This window comes from Stegostoma tigrinum, chromosome 40, assembly GCF_030684315.1.
Source record: "Stegostoma tigrinum isolate sSteTig4 chromosome 40, sSteTig4.hap1, whole genome shotgun sequence".
In the NCBI taxonomy this organism is placed as follows: Eukaryota; Metazoa; Chordata; class Chondrichthyes; order Orectolobiformes; family Stegostomatidae; genus Stegostoma; species Stegostoma tigrinum.
In genome coordinates this window covers 9,152,070-9,173,611 of record NC_081393.1, presented here as the reverse complement: position 1 = coordinate 9,173,611, position 21,542 = coordinate 9,152,070, and the positions used below count along the sequence as shown (strand labels likewise).

The following is a 21,542-nucleotide window of genomic DNA, read 5'->3' as shown; positions in this document are numbered from 1 at the left end:
TAGCAATTTAAATCATTCTGGGAAAAATAAAGCACAAGACATTTTAACCTTGCTGTTGCTTTGGAAAGTCAGCAGAAAACCAAAATCGCAGGTCTGGGACTCTTCTTTACAGCCAAGAGTAAAGCACATGTCTGATTCACTCATTAAATTATGTGCAAAACATTGCTGTGGTGGGCCAGATGACCACCCTGCTGTGTGATGGCCGATCTATTGAAACCGCCTCCTTTTGAAATGAACATCAGATGTCCCTCCCACATATGTATGAAGTGACCACGACAGGGAAGAGTTGCTGTCATCACTGTATGGTGTGTTGTTGAAATGGGTTATCATCAAACCTTGCTGGGTTGGTTAAGTATTCATACAACATGGAAACAGACCCTTCTGTCCAACCAGTCGATGCCAAACATAATCCCAAACTAAACTAGTCCCACATGCCTGCTCCTGGCCCATATCCCTCCACGTCTTGCCTGTTCATGTACTTATCCAAATGTCTTTTAAACATTGCAGCTGTGCCCACGTGGGAAAAAAAGTTGTAAATCTGACTCGTTGAAATGTATTTAACACTCGTTCAGAAATAACAAGCCCCGCATCACATTTGGCCTCATTTAACAAGACATGTGGTATGAGAATCTGAAGCAATCTGACTCCCACACCTTCATACACCCCCTGGCCATCTTCATACTGAAGTTGGCCACTTGGTCATTCACAAGACAAATGTTTGTCACAGAATCTCCAATTTCACCGACATCACTTCAGTGTTTTTGTTTTTTTGGCTAAAGTCAATGATGTTCCAAGTATTGCTCTGGAGATACAATAGCACAACTCAAACGTTGAAAATTAGGCTTTCAATTTACAACTAATCACCCCTTGTTGGGGAAAGCATGACTATGAAAATAGTTGACCCATCCTTTACAGTTTTTAGTTTATTTTCTTAAGAACATCATGAGCAGAGTCTTATATTTACATCATCAAATACCAAAGCACAGAAAATCAGGAGGATGCCAAATCTCTGAAGTTTAGCTGTTGTGTTTTTTTTTAATGGCCACAAACAGTTCAGAGTTGTATTTTATTTTTAACCTAAAACTCAGCGAGGACCATTTAAATTCATTTGTCTTTATCCTCCTTTATCTTTTTTTGTTCTTCCAGACTGGAACATTTTGCCCCCAAGTGTCAATCAACCAGCGAGGTATCTTTCTACGGTGAGTGAGGTGGTTCAAGATGTATGTTCGGTATAGCTGAGCGAGCCACTGTGCTAATGACGTTCCGACTCATAGTTGGTTCCACATTGCTGGATTCCAGTTCCTCCTGTCGAGGGGTCTCGTACCGCTTGTGTATGTGAAGAGTCTGATGTGCTTTGCAGTACCCAACCAGTGGCTGATCGTAGTTGTAAAAGGCTGTGATGTTCATGGGCAGTGGAGTCTGTCGGGAAGAGAACACAAGAGCAGGTTAGATTCATCACATTCCACCTTACACCAAGAGATAACCTCTTGTTTCATGCTTCAGATTATTTCTGCATCCGTAACTGGGGAGGGTGAATCAGAGAATGATACAGAATTGAAGGAAGCTATTTGGCCCATCATACTTGTGTCAGTGCTTTGATAGGGTGACTCAGTTAATATCATTCTTCTGACAATGCAGGACCAAGAATACCCACAGAGTTACAAACCTATTTTTTAACCTTCTGATCATTGCTAAGGCCAAACCTTAGAAGAAGGGAGATATGCTAACAGTCAAGTGTTAGTACAAGGAAAATTTTTGTACGCTGTGAGCACAAATATTAATTTATGAGAGTGAAGTGTGGACAGATTGTTTCGAATGAATGAATCCTTACAGATGTGAATGTGCTAGTGAATGTGCCTGCCTAGGAAGACTGATAATGCTCAGAAGTGGGATTTACAAACGTATAGTTTGAGACTTGCATTTATGTCACACCTTCTATGACCCTAGGATATCCCAGAATGAGTGCTAGCTGTTGAAGTATATTTTGAAGCCTGGTCACTATTGTAATGTAGGAGATGTGGCAGCCAATTTGCACCCACAGTGAATTTTACTGAGCATCAGCCAACACTTGCCAGAAAACATCAGTAGAACAAGTTGTCTAATCATGAGCTCAAGGCTTTTTGTCGGCTTGCCATGCACATCACAATAGTGACTTTCACTTCAAAAACATTTCATTATCACTGTGAAAGGGTCTAGACCCGAAATTGTTACAGGGAAAGTTGGAACTGCCAATGCTGGAGAATCTGAGATAACATGGTGTGAAGCTGGATGAACACAGCAGGCCAAGGAGCATCAGAGGTGCAGAAAAGCTGGCGTTTCGGGCCTGGACCCTTCTTCAGGGTCCACTTTCTGAAGAAGGGTCTGGACCCGAAACGTCAGCTTTCCTGCTGTTCTGATGCTGCTTGGCCTGCTGTGTTCATCCAGCTCTATACCTTGTTATCTCATTATCACTGAAGTTCTTCAGAGTGTCCTGAGGCTGCGATGTAAGAGTCATAGAGTCATACAGCATGGAAACAGACCCTTTGTCCAAACAGTCCATGCCAACCATGTTCCCAAATTAAACTAGTCCCACCTGCCTGTGTCGGCCCATATTCCTTCATACATTTCTTTTTCATGTACTTATCTAAATATTTTAAAAACCATTGTAACGGCATCCACATCTACCACTTCCTCTGGAATTTCATTCCACACACAAACCACTCTCTGAAAAGAAGAATTTGCCCGTCATTTTTTTTGTAAATCTTTCTCCTCTCACCTTTATAAATCAGCCTCCACTCTTGAAATTCCACATTCTATAAAAAGGTACATGCCATCTACCTGATCTATACCCCTCGTGAATTTTCAAACCTTTATAATGTGCATTGTTGGAAGTTGTGATTGAATTGTTATTAAATTCTTATCTTCAGTCTTGAAGAGGTTTCACTCAATCTTTAAAACACTTAGGTCAGCACTGAATTGAAGATGGTTCAGGGCTGGAGAGAAGAAGAAAGTGTGGGTCAACCCGATAGTGCTCATCACCAAGTGCAACAGATCACTGTCCAATGAGAATGTAAAATGGCTCTATTTAGGCAGGTATCTCAAGCTAGATTGCTTTGTCCAAATTTGGCTGACATACTTTGTGTGCTGATGGCTGGAGTGAGATGATTAAAATTAGAGTGCCTACTCAGGGCCAACCTCTCCCTCTCAAAATCATCCCTCAAGGGCACATGCCCTGGGCCAGGCCATTTCAAACTGACCTCCTCCCAACCTCTTCCTCGATGGTGTCCCATGGCTGATGGCTCCATATTGCCCACATTTATCTTGCTCTTTCTGGAACATTCCCCCAAACTCACATCCTTCCAGCCTCTTGGTCCCACTTCATGGCCCAACCTCTTTCTCCACTTTGCCCCTTTGTTATGGACCAGACAAAACCTCTCAAAATATATTAAGAAGGTAGACAAGGCCCTAACCATTTCTTACTTTAAAGATATGTAAAAAGTTGCATTCCAGATGCAATTTGGCTGGTTAAACTTCTTGACATTAATCAAAACACAATTTAATCATACACTATGGTTAAAAAACAACAAAAGAAAGAATAAAGAAAAAAATTTGCTTAGCTGTAACTCCACTGGAAATTTAACAGAATCAAAAATTAGTTAGCTACTAAACAGTAACTGTTCTAATGTAACATCCCATACACACAGCCTTGGCAAAAGGCACATTCAAAATTTAAATTGTCCCACATGCAACTCTAGTAGCCCAGCAGGAAAAGTACATCAAGAGAAAACTCTGAGAAAAAGTGAGGCAGGGAGAGACAACCTGCAGAAACAGACCCAGCAACAACTGCTTCTGAAAATGAAGAAACTAAAAATCCTGGTTCTGTGAAAGCTTGACCAGACCCACTTAGGCTGTTTCTATTGTTCAAATTTTTAAAAAAAATCAAGGCCTCACACGCAGCTGGCCTTCTTACACAGTGGTTGGCACCTCTCATTCAACCTCTCTCTCAAAAAAAGAGCAAAGTAACCTCTTAAAGCCACAGTATCATCACACCTTCTCCCACCTCCTAAAACAGCCACCGCTGATGAGGGGACCCATGCTTTTGATAAATGGTCAGCAATTGAAAATTTAATTTTGCCTGGGTCTCTGGTCCATGTCAGTGAGGAGAGGGCTTGGTGTTTTGTTTTCTCCCCCCGTATCTTTCTGTGATGTGTGGTGAACTAACGAGTGAATCCAGAAAGGGGGTGGAGAATAACATGCATGATTGGGGGTGTGGGGAGGTTTCTGGGGGCGAGGTGGGTGTTGGCATGGAGTGGGGCTGTGGTTGATTGGTTACCAGTGGTGGGGAAAGGGGCTAGGAAACAGAATAAGGCCCCATGTTTATTTTTTCTCTCTCTCTGTCTCTGGCCTGGGGCACCCACTGAGGCTAAGGGACCATTGATGTAGCTTCATTGCCAAACTTATGCTATTTCAAAATGGTTCACCCTTTGGTTTTCATTTTCTTAATTGTTTCATGGGATGTGTGAATCAGGACAAGTCCATCACTGATGCCTGTCTCTAATTTCCCATGAACTGATGGACTTGTTTCGGGGGCAGTGACAGGTCAACCACATTGCTATGGGTCTGGGATCACATGTAGGCCAGTCCAGGAAGAGAAACAGATTTCTTTCCCTGAAGGACATCAGTGGAGTGAGTCCATGAAAAGATCAGCCATGAACTTACTGACGGTTGAGCAGGCTTGATGGGTTGGTTTACTCTCATTTCTATTTCTTACGTTCTTACGCCCTTGTGCATTGAACCATGTGAGGTCCAATGACAATCGATGGTCCCCATCCCTGAATCTAGCTTCATATTCTAGAACTATTAATAGTTTATTGTAATTAATTACTGATTGAACACAAGTTTTACCAGCTGCCAGTTGATCAGTTTAACCATAACGGGAGATGGTAATCATTGCTTAAAAGCCCTGCTTATCTCTGTTGGAAAAAAAATAAAAGCAAGTGTTTGTGGTCTCTACCAGCTGCCATGCTGGGATTTGTACACATTCCTGGATTACTGGTTTGCCACCATATTGCATCCCCCATCCTTGTCCTTTTGTTTTGCTTGTGAGTACAATAACCGGTTCAGAGGGAGAGGTGTGTCTGGCATTCTGTTGTGCTGTGGGAGTCTTTAGAGGCTGCAATTGCAGAACACATTCCAGTCAGCAGACAGAGCCACCAGAATTTTATCCCATGTCACGGTGGGGTGGATGGTGCATATTGTTGGGTTGGGGAGGCAGAGGGTGCGCTGTGGTGATGGTGGTGGTGTGGAGGGACCCGCGGCTTTTTAACCTCGTCCTTGACAAGAGATGAAGGCAAAGGCAGGAACATTTCCATAAGAGGTTACAACAGGACCAATAACAAGCAAACAAGGCATAGGACAACAGAGAAACTCAGCAGGGCTGTGGAGAGAGGAACAGAGTTAACATTTCAGGTCTGGTACCACTTTTCTTCAGACAAAGCAGATCAAGACATACCCAAGCAGTGCCTTTTATATATCCACTATCCTTCACTGCAGAATGCTTTGGGTTGTGATTTATAAAAAAATTAAACTTTGAGTATCTCTCTCAAAATCACTGAATTACACTTCAATAACAATATACTTCTTCAGTGTAATCTGGCAATTAATGATGTTTTATGAGCTATTAATCTTTTATTGCTAATCTAAGCATTCATGCATATCATCTAGTGTCTGTCATCTTTAATTAGACACGCTAACTGATTTTTCAATTAAAATATAATTGACATTTGAGTTTTAATTGCATTTTTACTTTGTTTATCAATTTAACCATGACAGGAGATAAAAGAATCAGACCTTGTTGTCTTTGAAGAGGGAACATGCATGGTATGAACTAGTTAAAAATCTTGTTTATCTCTGTCAAGGAAAAGCAAACAAAGCAAGTATTTCTGTCATCTCGCCCGTCGCTATCTCTGAAACCTACTCCATTCCTTCATTCTGATGAGATGCTCTAATTCTGCCCACCTGAAACATCCACAATTTTAGTTATGACTCCACTTTTGGTTGTTGTGCCTTGAGTTGACAATGCCCCAAGCTTTGGAATGTCCTCCTTTAACCTCTCTAACTGTCAAACTCGCAGCCGCCTCCTTCAAGATTATCCTTGAAATCTACGTCTGCCAGCAATTACTGAGATCTGATGTGCTTCGATGTGAAATTCTGTTCGATAATGTGCCTGTGAAGTGCCTTGGGATGTTTCTCTGCATTGAAGATGCTACGTAAATGCTATTTGTTGTAGTTGGCTCACTTGAACTGTTTCAAAAGCAGGCAAACTTTATCTAAAACAATAAAATAAAAACCGAAAGAGCTGCAGGTGCAGGAAGTCAGAAAGTAAAACAGAAGTCGCTGGAATAGCTCAACAGGCCTGACAGCATCAGTGGAGAGAAGTCATAGTTAACATTTCAGAACTGAATTTTATCTCACAGTCGTTCTGTCAACTTGTCCAGGATCCAGATCCATTACAGTGCTGGGAGTCAAATATCAGGTAGATTGGAAAGCAGGCAGTTTCCTTGTCAACAGGACACTCTGTTCCTCTTACTCTCACCTCATCATTGGACCCTTCTAGCTTGGAAAAATGTAGACTTTTTTGGCTTGTTTTGTTCAAAGAACTCCTCCTTATTGAATGTGTCTGTAAGAGCTTGTTCTACTTGATTGAGTTGACATTTGCTGACTACTTTTCTGTGTTTTTGGAGGAGGCCAAGCAATTAGGAAGGCAGATGGTACGTTTTTAACTATTACAATGCGTTGGAGTTCAGGTTTGAGGGGGTTATGCTTAAACTGAAAGGGATTTGATGAGACCACGCTGAGAGGTTGCACTGGCAAAATGTATCAGCCTGTTCATTGAAAGAGAGAAACAGTTGCCTTGCAGGTAATGTCATACAAGTTCACAAAAATGGCCTGAAGCTGAGAAGGTGCGGAGTCATGCAGTAAGACCAAATTTGATTTATTATTGTCGCATGTACCTAAGTACAGTGAAAAGTTGTGTTTTGCACGCACTATGGGAAGATCATAACATGAAACAATCACAGGGTGATTGAACAGAATGAGGAATACAAGTTATGGCTACAAAGAAAGTGTCCGTGAAGCTATATTAGATTTGAAACTTGAGAGGTCAATTCTGAAGTCCACAGGCCTGTATTTTCAAGAACTTCGAAGTGATCTTATTAAACCAACAACTCGCAGAATCCCTACAGTGTGGAAACAGATCCTTCTGCCCAACAAGTCCACACCGACCCATAAAGCATCCCACCCAGAGCCATCTCCCTATAACCAACTCAATCTACACATCCCCGAACACACTACAGGCAATTTAGCATGGCCAATCCACCTAGCCTGCGCATCTTTGAACTGTATGAGGAAACCAGAGCACACAGAGGAAATCCACACTGACACGGGAGAACGTGCAAACTCCACACATAGAGTTGCTTGAGGCTGAAATTGAACCCAGGTCCTTGGTGCTGTGAGGCAGCAGTGCTAACCATTTGATTACCTCTAAGGGGGTGTTTAACTTGGTTTAAGAGTCCCAAACCATGGGTCACAATCTCAGAAGAAAAGGTTACCTATTCAAGACTGAGATGACAAGAACCTTTTTCACTCAGACGGTTGTGGACCAAAGGAACTGTCCATCCCAGAGAGCAGTAGTCGCTCAGTCATTGAGTGTAGTCAAGACAGAGATTGATAGATTTTTGGACACTAAAGAAATTAAGGGATCATAATTGCGTGGACAAGTGGAGTTGAAGTAAGAGATCAGCCATCGTCATACTGATTGGAACAACTTTGGTGAGCTCCTTCTTGTATATACTAGGTTCTCAGCTTTTAGACAGCTCCCTTGGAAATGTTGTGATTGATTGACCACTCGTGGTCATGTATTTCCTCCACCTCCTCTCCCTCCTCATTCTTCTCTTGCTTTCCATTACACTCTGGTAAGGTTCCTGTAATGACCCTTTGATAATAGTCAACCGAACAGCGGCTGGCCATCAATTCTACAGAGGTCATGTGCAGCTCCAAAAAGCTCATTCTCCACGTGTCTCCAGCAGATGCTGATAGATCTGTTGAGTGCCGTGAGCAGATTCTGTTCCAATAACAGTGGGAATAACCTTTTCGCTGCTATTCTCTCAACCCTTTCAAGATTTTCAATACTGCATTCAATCCTCTCCATAGCTTTCCCTGCCTCCGATGATAGATTTCACACACCCTACCCCACCAAACAACATACAATTGACTTACTGACCTTGTAGGCTTTGGAATAAGACTTTTGTCATTTACTTGAAGAGGCATTGCCGCTTTAAACTCCACAGGAGCAATATTTGCACACGAGGTAACAAACTTGAGATTTACGAAGAGATTGAGATTGAAGAAGAGGTAACCAATTTGGTTTGTCCTTAGCACAAACTCTAGCACAAGACTTAAGTTCCATAAAGTTCAAAGGAAATGCGAGCAGCAGGTTTTTTACTTACACACACACACACACACACACACACACACACACACACACACACACACACACACACACACACACACACACACACACACACACACAATAGTAGGAGTATGGAACACACTGCCAGGGATGGCAGTGGAGCCAAGTACGATAAGGATGTTTAAGAGACTTTTAGATAAGCACCTGAATATACAACGAATGGACGGATATGGACCAAGGGCAGGCAGAAGGGGTTCGTTTAATTGATGTCATGTTTGGCATAACATTGTGGACTGATGGGTCCATTCGTGTGCTGTATAGCTATGTTCTATGTTCTAAAGTAGGAGCAGGAGCAGACTGTGAAGGATCAAAGGCCATTAAGTGAATTGTGCTGGCAAATTAGATCTTAGAGGACTTTTGTTTTCATCGTTCACAGGATGTGGGTACCACTAGCTAAGCAAGCATTTCTTGCTCACTCCTAACGATTAAGAGTCAACCAGATTGCAATGGGTCTGAAGTCCCATGTAGTCCAGACCAGGTGACGAATGCAGATTTCCTTTCCTAATTTAGTGACTTGGTTAGGTTTTTATGACAGTTAACACTCGTTACATGATTATCATTGGAGGGACTTGCAACTCCAGATTTTGACAGAATTCAAATTTCCCCATCTACTCATGTAGGATTCCAATCCTGTCTCCAGGGCATTAACTAGAGGTTGTGGATTTGTTGTCCAGTGATATTACACTATGCCATCATCTCCCCTCGCATGATAGCACAGCAGTGCTGAGTCAGGGCTGCTTTTTGGTTGATATATTTCACTGAGATGTTGACTGCATTCTCAGAGCCAGTGAGAAACAAGGCACCTCTCCTGATGCCATGCTTTAGGTCATCCCTCAACCAATGGAACATATGTGGTCTCGTCATGTAGGTCAAACTGTTTGTGGGAGCTTCCTGCACAATTTCCCCATGTTACAACACTGCTCAAGTGTGTTAATTGGTGCCAATGCATTATTGAGAAGCCTGGTGTTCGGGAAATGGTCCACATGAATGCATCAGTTTATCAGGACAGTGACAACACTTTCAAGGTTCTTCACCTGCTGCCAAGCAATTTGAGATACCTTGTGGTCTTTAAAGGTGTTATAGGAAAGTAAGTCCTACTTTATTGGATGTCTGCCTGTCAAATTTCCCTGCTGTGTCCTCTATTCAAACCAAAATGGCTCCAACCACAGGCAACATGGTGGCTCAGTGTTTAGCACTGCTGGCCCGCAGTGCCAGGAATCCAGGTTCAATTCCACCCTCTGGCAACAGTTTGTGTGGAGTTTGCATGTTCTCACCGTGTCTGTGTGAGTTTCCTCCAGGTGCTCCAGTTTCCTCCCATATTCCAGAGATGTGCAGGTGAGGTGGATTGGTCATACTAAATTGCCCACAGCATCCACAGATGTGAAGTCTAAGTGGATTAGCCATCAGAAATGCCAGGTTACAGGGATAGGTTGGGGAGAGGTATGTCTGGGTGGGATGCTCTTCGGGGGATCACTGTGGACTCGATGGGCTGAATGGCCTGCTTCCACACTGTAGGGATTCTATGATTCTAACCAGGAGAGACATGTCTCACTGTCTCTCATGTTATACCACATTGCATCCAAGCACTTAAGTCCTTCTGCAGTGGCTGAGTTCCTTGGCTTGGCTACAGTGTGTAACTTAGTAGGTATGTGAACAAAAGTCACCTTCACTGCCTGAGTCTGCAACATCCAAAATACATGGCATGACAAGAGTGAAAATGTTAGAGAAGCAGAAACAGCTCTTGTTTTAAAGTAAATCCTGTTTTGATCCATTCAGCATTGCTGCAGGATTTACAGTGTGTTCCATGGGACTCCTTGGTTACCATTTCAAAAAAATATCATAAATCAAACCTGTTCCTCAGGGACATCTGGATGTGAAATAGTGTGAAGATGCTCAATTTCTATTAGCTACGAGTCAGCACGTTAAGCTGAATGTGACAGCTCTCCAAAACTGGTTGTATTCTTCACAAGTGTATTTTAATAATTGGTTTAGGAGTATAAGAAATACTCATCCGGGAATGGAATGAATGCTGAAATAATTCAATTAAGTATAATCTCTCTGGAATAGTTTAAAATATTCCTGTAAAGATGAATTCCAAGCTACAAATCGAGCTCAGCTCCAGGTATATTTGTCGTGCAAAGCTGCAGTGCTAGATGACGACAGCAGGTGTCTTTTTCCTAGTCATTGCAGTGTTAAGAATCAGACCAAACCCCCTCAATCTGTATCAAGGAGATAGCCCAAACCTTCACTTTTTAGTTTATTTATAGCCACGTATAAGGCGCTGTGTTCCAGATGTGATTTCAATTGCTCCAGTACTAGTCTTTAAGTACAATGCACACCTTACTCTTAGAACATGGTAAAAATACAAAATAAGAGGAATTGGCATAACTTCGACTCTACTGAAATACTTCATAAAATACAATATTATTTAACTGCTACTAATCAACTGTTCCAATACAGTAACATCCCGCATGTAAGTTCTGAGGAAGGGTCACTCAACCCAAAACATGAACCCTGATTTCTCTCAACAGATGCTGCCAGATCTGGTGAGTTTTTCCAGCAATTTCTGTTTTCGTATCCTACAGATGCACCCTTGGCAAAGGTAGATTCAGCAAAACAAATTTTCCTGATTTGCTATATCTGCTCCAGAATAGGAGAAAGGAACACTGAAAAAAGCCATCCAGCAGCAGAGAGAGAATTTAAGCTTTTTGCTGCAGCACAGAGAGCAGTATCAATCAGCTTCAACAGCCAATTCCAAACTCCAAATGAAAGCAAACTGAAAACCCTGGGTCGGCCTGAGCCTGATTGTATGCACTCATGCTTCTTTTGTCAAATTTTAAAAAAATACTCATGGAGTTCAAAGCTGTTGACTCACTGCTTCGAAAGCATTAACTGCTACACCACTGTCAGAGAAACAGCACAGAATTAATCTCTAGTGATGAGTTGTATTGGACAAAGCTCAAGGCCAGCTTGGGCATTCATTGATGTGCAGAATCATAGAGGAGTTACCCAAATGGACATTGACTCAAAATATTACCAGTAGTTTGGTCACATAGAGCTGGAGTATAGCTGAAGAAAGACATGTTTGCCGAGGCTTTGTATCCTTCTCCTAACTTGCACTCATTTAATACAATATTTCAATGACCAGGGTGAGTTGAGGACAGTCTCGGGATAAGGGCCAAGTCTTTCAGGATAGAGATGAGGAGAAATCTCTATACCCAGAGAATAGTGACCCTGTGGAATTCTCTGCCACAGAAAGTGGTTGAGGCCAAGTTTGAGGTGGATATCGTTCTCGGAAATAAAGGAATCAAAGGTAACGGAGTGAAAGTGTGAGCAGGGTACTGAGTTGGATGATTGGGCAAGATCATATTGAATGGTGAAGCAGGCTGAAAGGGCCCAATGGCCTACTCCTGCCCATATTTTCTATGTTTCCAATGGGAAATTTCAAACTCCATATTGAAGGAAGAATGCAAGTGTATCAGAGGTGATTCAGAGGAGTCTTACTAGTTTGACACCTGGGATGGGCGAGTGATCTGGGAGGAGAGAAGAGACAGGCCAGGTTTGTTTCCACTTGAGTTTAAAATAATTGACAGGTGATTTATTGAAGCATTGAAGATCCTGAGCGGACTTGAAGGGCTAAGATGGTGTTTTTCCTTTGAGAGAGACTTGAATGAGAGGGCTCATTTAAAATTAAGGGTGTCCCAGTTAAGATGGAGTTGTGGAGGTCCCTGTTTTCCCTGTCAGAGGGCTCTGGGTCTGTGCATCACTTGGTCAAAGGGCACCAAAGAATGGGCTGCTGAATATATTGAAGACTGAGTTTGATTGAGACTAACAGGACAATCAAAGGGTATGGCGGATGGGATAGACAGGAGAGTGGGATTGAGGCTGCGGTCAAATCAGTCATGATTTGATCAAAAGACAGAGCAGATCTGAGGTGCTGAATATATGACTGCTGCTCAGAATTTGCACATTCTCATGAACAAATGATTTGCAGCACTCCTGACATGCTGATACTGAGAATTTTAAAACCTGGAAGGATTTTAATTTCCTCAGCCTGGGATTGGGCTCCCCCACAGGAGGATTTGAATGTTTTGAGAATAAGATTACAAAGCTTTTTAATTGTGTTGCCTTGCCTCCTTTGAAAAACCTGGACTTGACCTTGTTCTTTTCAAAATGGGGCTGTCATTGATATTTTCCGAATTCTGATTATACCGTCTACTGCTGGGACGTATTTCTTCAGCTTTTAGCATTTTGACTTATTCCTGAAAATGACTTGAACCCAAGGGCAGACACATCAAAAATATGACTTGGACAAAATTCATGACTTTGAACACATTGTCTGCATCAACCTGGACACACCAATGATGTGAATTGTGTTTTTCCCATGAGGGACAGTGTATAAAGCTTCAAGAAAGAACTATCCTTGCAGCAAATAGAGTGTTCTTCAGAAATGAATTGCCAATTGCCTGCCTTATGTTGATGGTTACTCTGTCATTTGAACATTATTGGGTAATTAGGTGGGTTTTCATGCCGATAATGAATGTAAACTTCCTGATTACAAATACTCTTTGGAGAAATGTGGGAGTCAGAAAGCCACTACATCTTTTTTCATCTCAGTTTAAGTTATTTTTTCCAATTATAAACAAATAGGTTAAATTTTGAATGCTGCAATTATCACCAACTCTTTTTTGTTGTTAGCAATTAAAACGTTGTTCACAGTCGCGAGGCACTGTTTAGAAACAGCGAGGTTTAATGCTTCATAAACACTGGCTGCTGGACTCAAAAACATTGACTCTGATTTCTCTCTTCACAGATGCTGCCAGATCTGCTGAGTTTCTCCAGCAATTTCTCTTTCCATTTGCCATGTGCAAAGCTGTTGGGGCAGGGGTTTCTGATCTCTCCCATGCACTCAAAGTTCTTTATCTCAGGATAGGCCTTTGTTCCTAGGTGTGAGCTCAAGCTTACATTCCTCCTCCCAAGGGGCTACTGTGCTCAGTTCAGGGGCCCCTAACCAACAGGCAACACGGTGGCTCAGTGGTTAGCACTGCTGCCTCACAGCGCCGAGGATCTGGGTTCGATTCTACCCTCAGGTGTTGTTTGGGTGGAATTTGCACATTATCTCTGTGTCTGCTTGGGTTTCCTCCCACAGTCTGAAGTGTGCAGATTGGCCATTGGCTAAATTATATGTAGTCCTAGGGATGTGCAGCCTCGGTAGATTAACCATGGCAAATGCAGGATTACAGGAATAGGATAGGGGGAGGGTCTGGGTGGGATGCTTCTTGGAGTGCCAGTAGGGATTCCATGATTCCCTGTCCCTGTCACCCCAAACCATGAGGGAAATCACTTCAGACTCGTGTAGTGCTCACAAGTCCTGTTCAATGATGACTCTATATCAGAGTCTCAGTCCCTGCTCTGTGCCCGCAAAGTCACTCGGTTTGGCCTCATTGCTCAACCAAGCCTGAGTGCTGAGCCAGGTAAAATCTCCATAGTTCTTGCAGAACATGGGGCTGTTCTCTCCTTGTAGAGAGAGAGAGAGAGAGAGAGAGAGAGAGAGAGAGATGACGGGTGGTATTTTAACCTGAGAGTCATCACAACCTTGGGCAAGGGGAGAGGTTGAGGAGGAGAGTCCTTCATGCTGTTGGCATCACTCTGCATCGCAAATCAGCCAACCAGCTAGCTACATGTGCCCTTCCCCTGCACAACTAGCAGTGTGTCAAAATAAGTGCCTTGTGGAGGCTCCAGATCCCCTTCCCAACATATCCACATGGCAGCCGGCATCCAAACTGTGCATCTTGTTTTCCAGCCTTGCTGTTGCCCGTCAGTACTTAAAAATTATGCAGAATTGAAATTGAATACATAGGTAAACAAAATTATATGAAGGAAGGTCATTGATTTAGAGTTTTCAAAGAATATAGACATTGTTGTGGGATTCAGTGCCAGCAGAAATATATCAGAATCTGATTTAATGAAAATGGAAATGAACTTAGGCGGTCAATGGAAGTCAGCAGCAGGATTGATGTTGCAAACAACACTAATTTTATAAAGCCTCAAATTCTCTTCCAACTCCATGCCTAAGGTGTTCTTGTAACACGTTCAACATTTTGCTTCAGATGTTAATGGGAACAGAAGCTGGGATTTTCCCTTTGACACACTTGTATGTGATCTAGAGAGATGATATCAGCCAATTTACGGTGAATACCCAAACTCCGCCATTGGCCAACCATTGATCTTCCACTCACTGTAAACCTGATGTCATTGAGTATTCTGCTGCCTGTGTCCTTGCTCACACGAAGCCCTGTTCACCCATGATCCCAAAGCTTCCTGGCCAACATTAGCTTCCAGTTAACCTCCATTCCACAAGTTTGATCCTTGATTTTAAACATGCCCATGCCCTCATCTCTGTAATATCCTTGGGGCTCTGATATCTTTAAGCACTGTAATCCTGGCTTCTTGCTGTCATGCTTGCTGTCCTTACTGTCAAGCTGAGAGAGTTACTTGACTCCTCTGAATGAGCAAAGGTTTGAAGGCTCCTGTCAAAAATAGTTGAAAACTTTACCTTTACATGAGTAACACTTGGTCAGATTAAATTCAAACACAGGATCAAGACACACAAAAACTCCGCTCATATGCTTCTCTGTTTCTTCTTTGGGCTTTCCAATTCTCTCAGGACTTCCTTTTATCTTTTCTCCATCATTGTCAACAGTGCCTGCAAGCACTAGGACTCTTTACCTGTAAGATCTCTCACTGCTTTTTTCCTGAAATCCTCCTGGACATCCTCCCTCCTCTTTGATCACGTCTTCATTCGCACCTTCTCACCACGTTGTCCATTGGAAGAACATGACAAAGAGTAACAGGACTAGGCCATTCAGCCACTCGAGACTTCTTTGCCATTCAATAGGATCACGGCTGATCTGACACTCCTTATGTCCACTGATCTGCCTTTTCTTCATAACCCATGATTCGCTAACTGAACAAGAATCTGTCTCAACCCAAACTACACATAAGGACTCAGCCCCTGCAGCTGTCTGTGGTAAGGAATTTCAAAGACTATCAAACCCCTGAGAGACAAAATTCGTACTCATGTCAATCTTAAATTAGCTCCCTTTTATTCTGAAACGACACCCTTTGGTCCTAGACTCTCCCAAAAGAAACATCTTCTCAACATCAATCCTATAAAGCCCCTTTTTTCACTTATGGGACATGGGCAAAACCAGCTGGCCAGCATTTCTTGCCTGTCCCTAGTTGCCCCTTGAGAAGGTGGTGGTGACCTGCCATAGGTTTACCCCCAATGCACATAGGAAGGGAATTGCAGAATTTTGACCCAGCGACAGTAAAGGAATGTTGATACATTTCCAAGCCAGCTTGGCAAGTGGATTCAATGTGAACTTGCAGGTGGTAGTGTTCCCAAGTATCTGGTGCCCTCGTCCTTCAAGGTGGAAGTGATCGTGGGTTTGGAAGGTGCAGTCTGAGGACCTTTCTATAGTAAGATTTCCCGACTCTCAAACTCCAACCCCCTTGAAATAAGGACCAATGTTCCCTTCACCTTCCTGATTACCTACTGCACCTGTGTGATTGCTTTCTGTATTTTGGGCATGTGTAAGTTCCTTTGTAGTGCAACTTTTATCTATTTAAATAATGATGTTCTTCTGTTCTCCTTTCACATTATACTCCATTTACCAACTTTTTATGGACTAAACCTGTCACTATCTCTCTGCAAGTTGTTAGTATTTGTCTTGCAACCACTCTTTCTATCTACTTTTATGTCATCTGCTAATGTAGCTGCAGTACATTCCCTTTTTCCCTCCAGGTCATGAGTAAATACTGTAAACGTTTGCGGTCCCAGCACTCAGTCCTCTGAGAATCCCATTGGTCACAGGTCGCCAACCTGAAAAGCCGCTTCTGATCCCCACTCTCTGTTACTTGCCAATGAACCAATTCTCTCTGCTTGGCAATTTACTACGTTCAACACCATGGCTCTCATGACTTAACCTTTAGTGACACTTCTACTGGTTCTAAAACAGAAGTTGCTGGAAAAGTTCAACAGGTCTAGCAGCCACGGGTAGAAAGAAATCAGAATTAATATTTCGGGTTGAGTGACCATTCCTCAGAATTTTTACTCGTTCATTTCTATTCATTCTGGTTGAGACTTCCTTGAAAAACTAACAAATCAGTCAGATACGATTACCTTCTCACGAAGCCATGCTGATCCTGCTTGATTCGATTATGATTTTGCAAATGTTCTGCTATTACTTCTGCAAAAGTTGATTCCAATACTTTTCCAACAATAGATTTTACGCTAATCAGCCTATAGTCACCTGGTTTTTACTTCCTCCCTTTTCAATTCAGGGTGTCACATTGGCAGCCACCCAATCCTCTGGTGTTTATCCAGAATCGAAGGATTTTTGGAAAAATGCAACCAATGCATTCACAGTGTCTGTAGTTACCTCTTTTAGGATGGCAGAATGTAAGCTGTCAGGGCCAGGGTACTTACGTTCCTTCAGTTCCATGAGTTGGTTTTGTATTTGTCTAGTGATTGTAATGGTACTTAAACTCTTCCCAATATTCTTAAATATTAATGGGTTGTTTGAAGTATCTTCCAACATGAATACTGATGCAAAATATCTGTTTCACTTCTCTGCTTTTTGCTTATTCTCCAAAACTGTCTCCCCAGATTCATTTTGTAAGGGGCATCTATCCACTTTGATCTCTGTCTTCATTTTTATTGATCTGAAAAAAAACTCTCCTCCTGTTGGTTTTCGTGTTCCTTGCTAATTTTCTCTCTTTGTTTATTTTCTCTGTCTTTTTTAAAATCTCTTTTGTCCTCTTTTGCTGGAATCTGAATTAATCCCAGTCTTCAGGGTTATCACTGACTTTTGTCTCCTTGTATGTTTTTTTTCTTTTGATTCTCTGTTTTTTTTTGACTGCTACATTTTTGTGAGGTGCTTCAGGGTGTTTTCCTTTGCACATTAAAGGAGTGATCTGAGTAGAAATTGTGGTTCTATCACACAATCAATGCCAGACATCTTCGACTTTGTCTTAGCCCCATTGAGCTGTTTCACTCAACTTCAGTCAAAATAGTGCAGGCGCTGCAAAATTAAACAGTGACCAGGAAGCCAGAGGCGCTAACTTGTGCTGTCTGTGCTTGGTGATAGAACTTGGTTGAATAAATTCAATTCAATTCAATTCAATTCTGTTCAATTCAATAGACCATGGAACAGTTTCTTCAGCCCATCAAGTCTGCTACTATTCCTGTTCCTTATTGAGAGCCACTACTTATTGCCCATGTTTAGTTTCTATCTGAGATAACAAGGTGTAGAGTTTATCTGAGATAACAAGGTGTACAGCAGGCCAAGCAGCATCAGAGGAGCAGAAAAGCTGATGTTTCGGGTTGAGGCCCTTCTTCAGAAATGGGGGAGGGGAAAGGGATTCTGAAATAAATAGGGAAAGAGGGGAGGCGAAAAGAAGACGGATAAAGGAGAAGATTCCATTTTCTATTCGCCGCCTCCGTCTCCCTATTTATTTCAGAATCCCCTTCCCCTCCCCCAATTTCTGAAAATGGGTCTTGACCCAGAACGTCAGCTTTCCTGCTTCTCTGATGCTGCTTGGCCTGCTGTGTTCATCCAGCTCTACACCTTGTTTTCTCAGATTCTCCAGCATCGGCAGTTCCTACTATCTCTGTAGTTTCTATCCCTTTGTTTGCCTCCAGATAGTGTATCAATCAAGGTATGCCTTAACTGTTGCTTACGTGCCTGCTTCCACCACCTCCATTGGCAGTATGTTCCAGGCAACCGGCCCCACTCTGTGTGAAAGTTTTTCTCTGCACTTCTCCCTTAAACTGTCCCCCGTCATCTTGATTCTGTGCCGTCTTTCAGTTGACACTTGCACTGCAGGAAAAAAACCTCTGACTATCCACCCTATTTTTGCCTCTCATAATTTTGTAGACCTCCTTTAGCCCCTAAGTCTCCATCTTTCCTGTGAAAACAATCCGAGTTTTTCCAGCCACTCCTCATAACTAAAACCCTCCAGACTAGGCAACTTCCAGGTAAACCTTCTTTGCACCTTCTCCAAAGCATCCACATCCTCCGAGTAGTATGGCAACCAGAAAAGCATTCAATCTTCCAAATGTGGCACAACTAAAGTTTTGCACAACTGTTTGCATAACTTGCCACCTTTTCTATTTGAAACCCCAGCTGATGAAGGCAACTGTGCCATATGCCTTCTTGACCACCTTATCCATCTGTGTTGCCACTTTCAAGGATCCTGTACACCTACTCCCCTCTGTATGTGAATGTTCGGAAGGGATCTGCCATTTATTGTACAATTTGCACCTGAATTTGATCTTTCAAAATGCATCGCCTCGCATTTGTCTGGATTAAACTGCATCTGTCACTTTTCTGTCCAAGCCTGCAATCTATCTCTATCCTGCTGTATCATTTGACAAGTGATTTGTGATGTATAGCATTAGAAGTATGCATCAAATATAAGATCCAGTTTCTCAACATCCTCACAGCCTCTGTCAACCTGAGCTTGGAACAACCTGAACTACTGCCAACAAGGAAGGATGGTATCTCTTAAGGAGCCCTAGGGGTTAATCATAATGTCTGACTTCCAAGTGCTTTTTGTAAATGAACTGTGGGTGCGTAGTTGTGGGCTGCTATAGGAGTGATGGTGGGGTCAGCTTGATCAGGATATTTTGATGAGAGAGTTAAAGAGCGACAACATCTGCATTGTTGGCCCCTGTTAGCTTTCATGAAGTGCCAGGACCAGGATGCACCTGAGTTTGAAAACTGAAATGACTTGGTAGATCTCACATGAGGCAATAGGTGGAGTATCACCAGGCTACAGTCACCCTGGAGCTCTGGCCAGCTGCTGGAACACCTCCGGTTGATAACCTTTTCAACTCTCCTGTGATGTGAGCTGATCACACCCTCAACATCAAACAGCCTTTGAGAACTTTGTGTCTGGGCTTGTCTGTGGGGATCCCTTACTGGAGTAAAGTCACCGTGTGATGCCTTCTCCTCTGAAAGTGTTCACGTCAGGACCTTTCCTTTCTCCTTCTCAATGGCCAGGGCATCATTCCCTCTCAGTCAGAAGGGCTCAAGTCTCACTCCAAGAATTTGAGTCCAAGGATCTCTGTGGCAATCTGAATGAACAGATTTTTGTATTGCTAGTTCTGGAAACTTGCTGTGTTTAAACTGGTTACTCTATTTCCAACAATGATGACATTTCAGAAGTAGTTGTGGGCATCGACATCTATTGCCATTGTTGTAGGTCTTAGTTGAGGTTGTGCACTCACATAGGATCAATATCAGACTCTCTGCGGGGGTAATATTGGCAGACTTTCTCTTCACTGAAACATTGACTTCCAACTGTAGGCAAGGTGAGGCTGAGCACTTTCATACTTCAGTCTCCACCATCTCACTGGACTCAGTCATGTGATTTTACGTCACTGATCATGTAGACTGTCAATTTTGCATATTTAACGTTTACCCCTTACAATACAGCTCCCTTCATTTTCATTCATTCACCCTTTATGTTGCATCTCCCTATATTTTAACACATTATCTTCACTCACAGAGTCAAAGAATTCCCACAGTCTGGAAACAGGCCACTCAGCCCGTCGAGTCTACTCCACCCCTCTGAAGCGCATCTCTCCCAGACACTCTTCAGCCCTATACCTATAACCCTGCATGTCCCATGGCTAAATCCACGTGGACTGCACATGCCTGGACACTATGGGCAATTTAGTCTGGCCAATCAGGCTAACCTGCACATCTTTGGACTTTTAACCTACGCACTCTCCCAAGCAAAGTGCAGAGACATGTCACTGAAATGCTTTATCAGTGCAAGTGTTCTATTTCTTTCTCGTATCAATTTGTAGGTTTATATTCTGCAGGAAGCACCTGAGTTGGCTGTACCACCCTCCGTTGGAGTTTTGGCAGAGTCTAAATTTGACTCAAATGATTTACTTCACCATCTTCCACCGTCATCTGCAACTGCAGAGGTGACCTGATCAGGAGACATAACTGATTCTCCCGTGTTCTTAGACAACGATAATTCAGATGTACGAATATCTGAATTAATTCAACTTATCTATTAGCTTTTATCTCCACTGGGACCTGCCTCTGACTAGAATGGTTAAATAACTACTAATAACTTTCCACGTCAAACACAGGCAGCTCAGCTACACCGATCTAGTGGCACCAACTGAGCTATGATATTTTTGGGAGCTCAAGCTGCTCTACCACAAAATTGCAGTGCATGTATAGAATAATATTAAAGAAAACACAGGCATTCAAGTAAAACATCAACCGTTAAATCTCTGCTGAGATCAAACGTGTTCTTCGACCCAGGCAAATAATTGACTTTAGGACACAACACGAACACACTGACCTGATTGTTGCTTGCATGTTAAGTACTTAAAAGCCACAAAAAAAAATGCCTGTCAGAAGAAAAAAAGCTGTTGAATGTTGGGAAAATATTGCTTGTTTAAATGACTGCCTTCCCATTGAATGCTGGCAACACAGGATCCCTACAGTGTGGAAACAGGTCCTTCGGCCTGACAAGTCCACACTGACCCTCAGAGCATCCCACCCAGACCCAACCTCTGATAATCCACCCAATCTACACATCCCTGAACATTACGGATGATAGCCAAATTCGCCTACCCTGCACATCTTTGGACTGTGGGAGAAAACCCACGCAGACACAGGAGAATGTGCAAACTCCACACAGATAGTTGTTGGAAGGTGGAATTGAACTCGGGTCCCTGGTGCTGTGAGGCAGCAGTGCTAATCACTGAGCCACCCTCACTAGATGTTTTATTCTGTTGCTTTCAACTTAAATGCAGCTTATCCCTACCCAGCCAATCAATACAACAGGCTGCCAGCACAAACAGTGTGGAAACAGGCCTTTCGGCCCAACAAGTTCACACCAACCCTCAGAGTACCCCACCCAGACCCATTACCCATTTCCCTGTAACCGGTCTACACATTCCTGAATGCTGTGGGCAATTTAGTATGGCCAATCTGAC

The 21,542-nt window shown here is 42.7% G+C and overlaps 1 protein-coding gene across 1 annotated transcript in view; it reads right to left on the bottom strand.

Moving 5' to 3' along the window:
* Window positions 1-905: 905 nt before the first annotated feature.
* Window positions 906-21,542, bottom strand: part of LOC125448140 (leucine-rich repeat transmembrane neuronal protein 4-like) — a 176,116-nt gene continuing 155,479 nt past the window's right edge. The window contains exon 3 of the mRNA XM_048523199.2: window positions 906-1,419. Coding sequence (XP_048379156.1) covers window positions 1,195-1,419 — 225 coding nt within the window. The 3' untranslated portion in view covers window positions 906-1,194. The remainder of the gene's footprint in view (window positions 1,420-21,542) is intronic.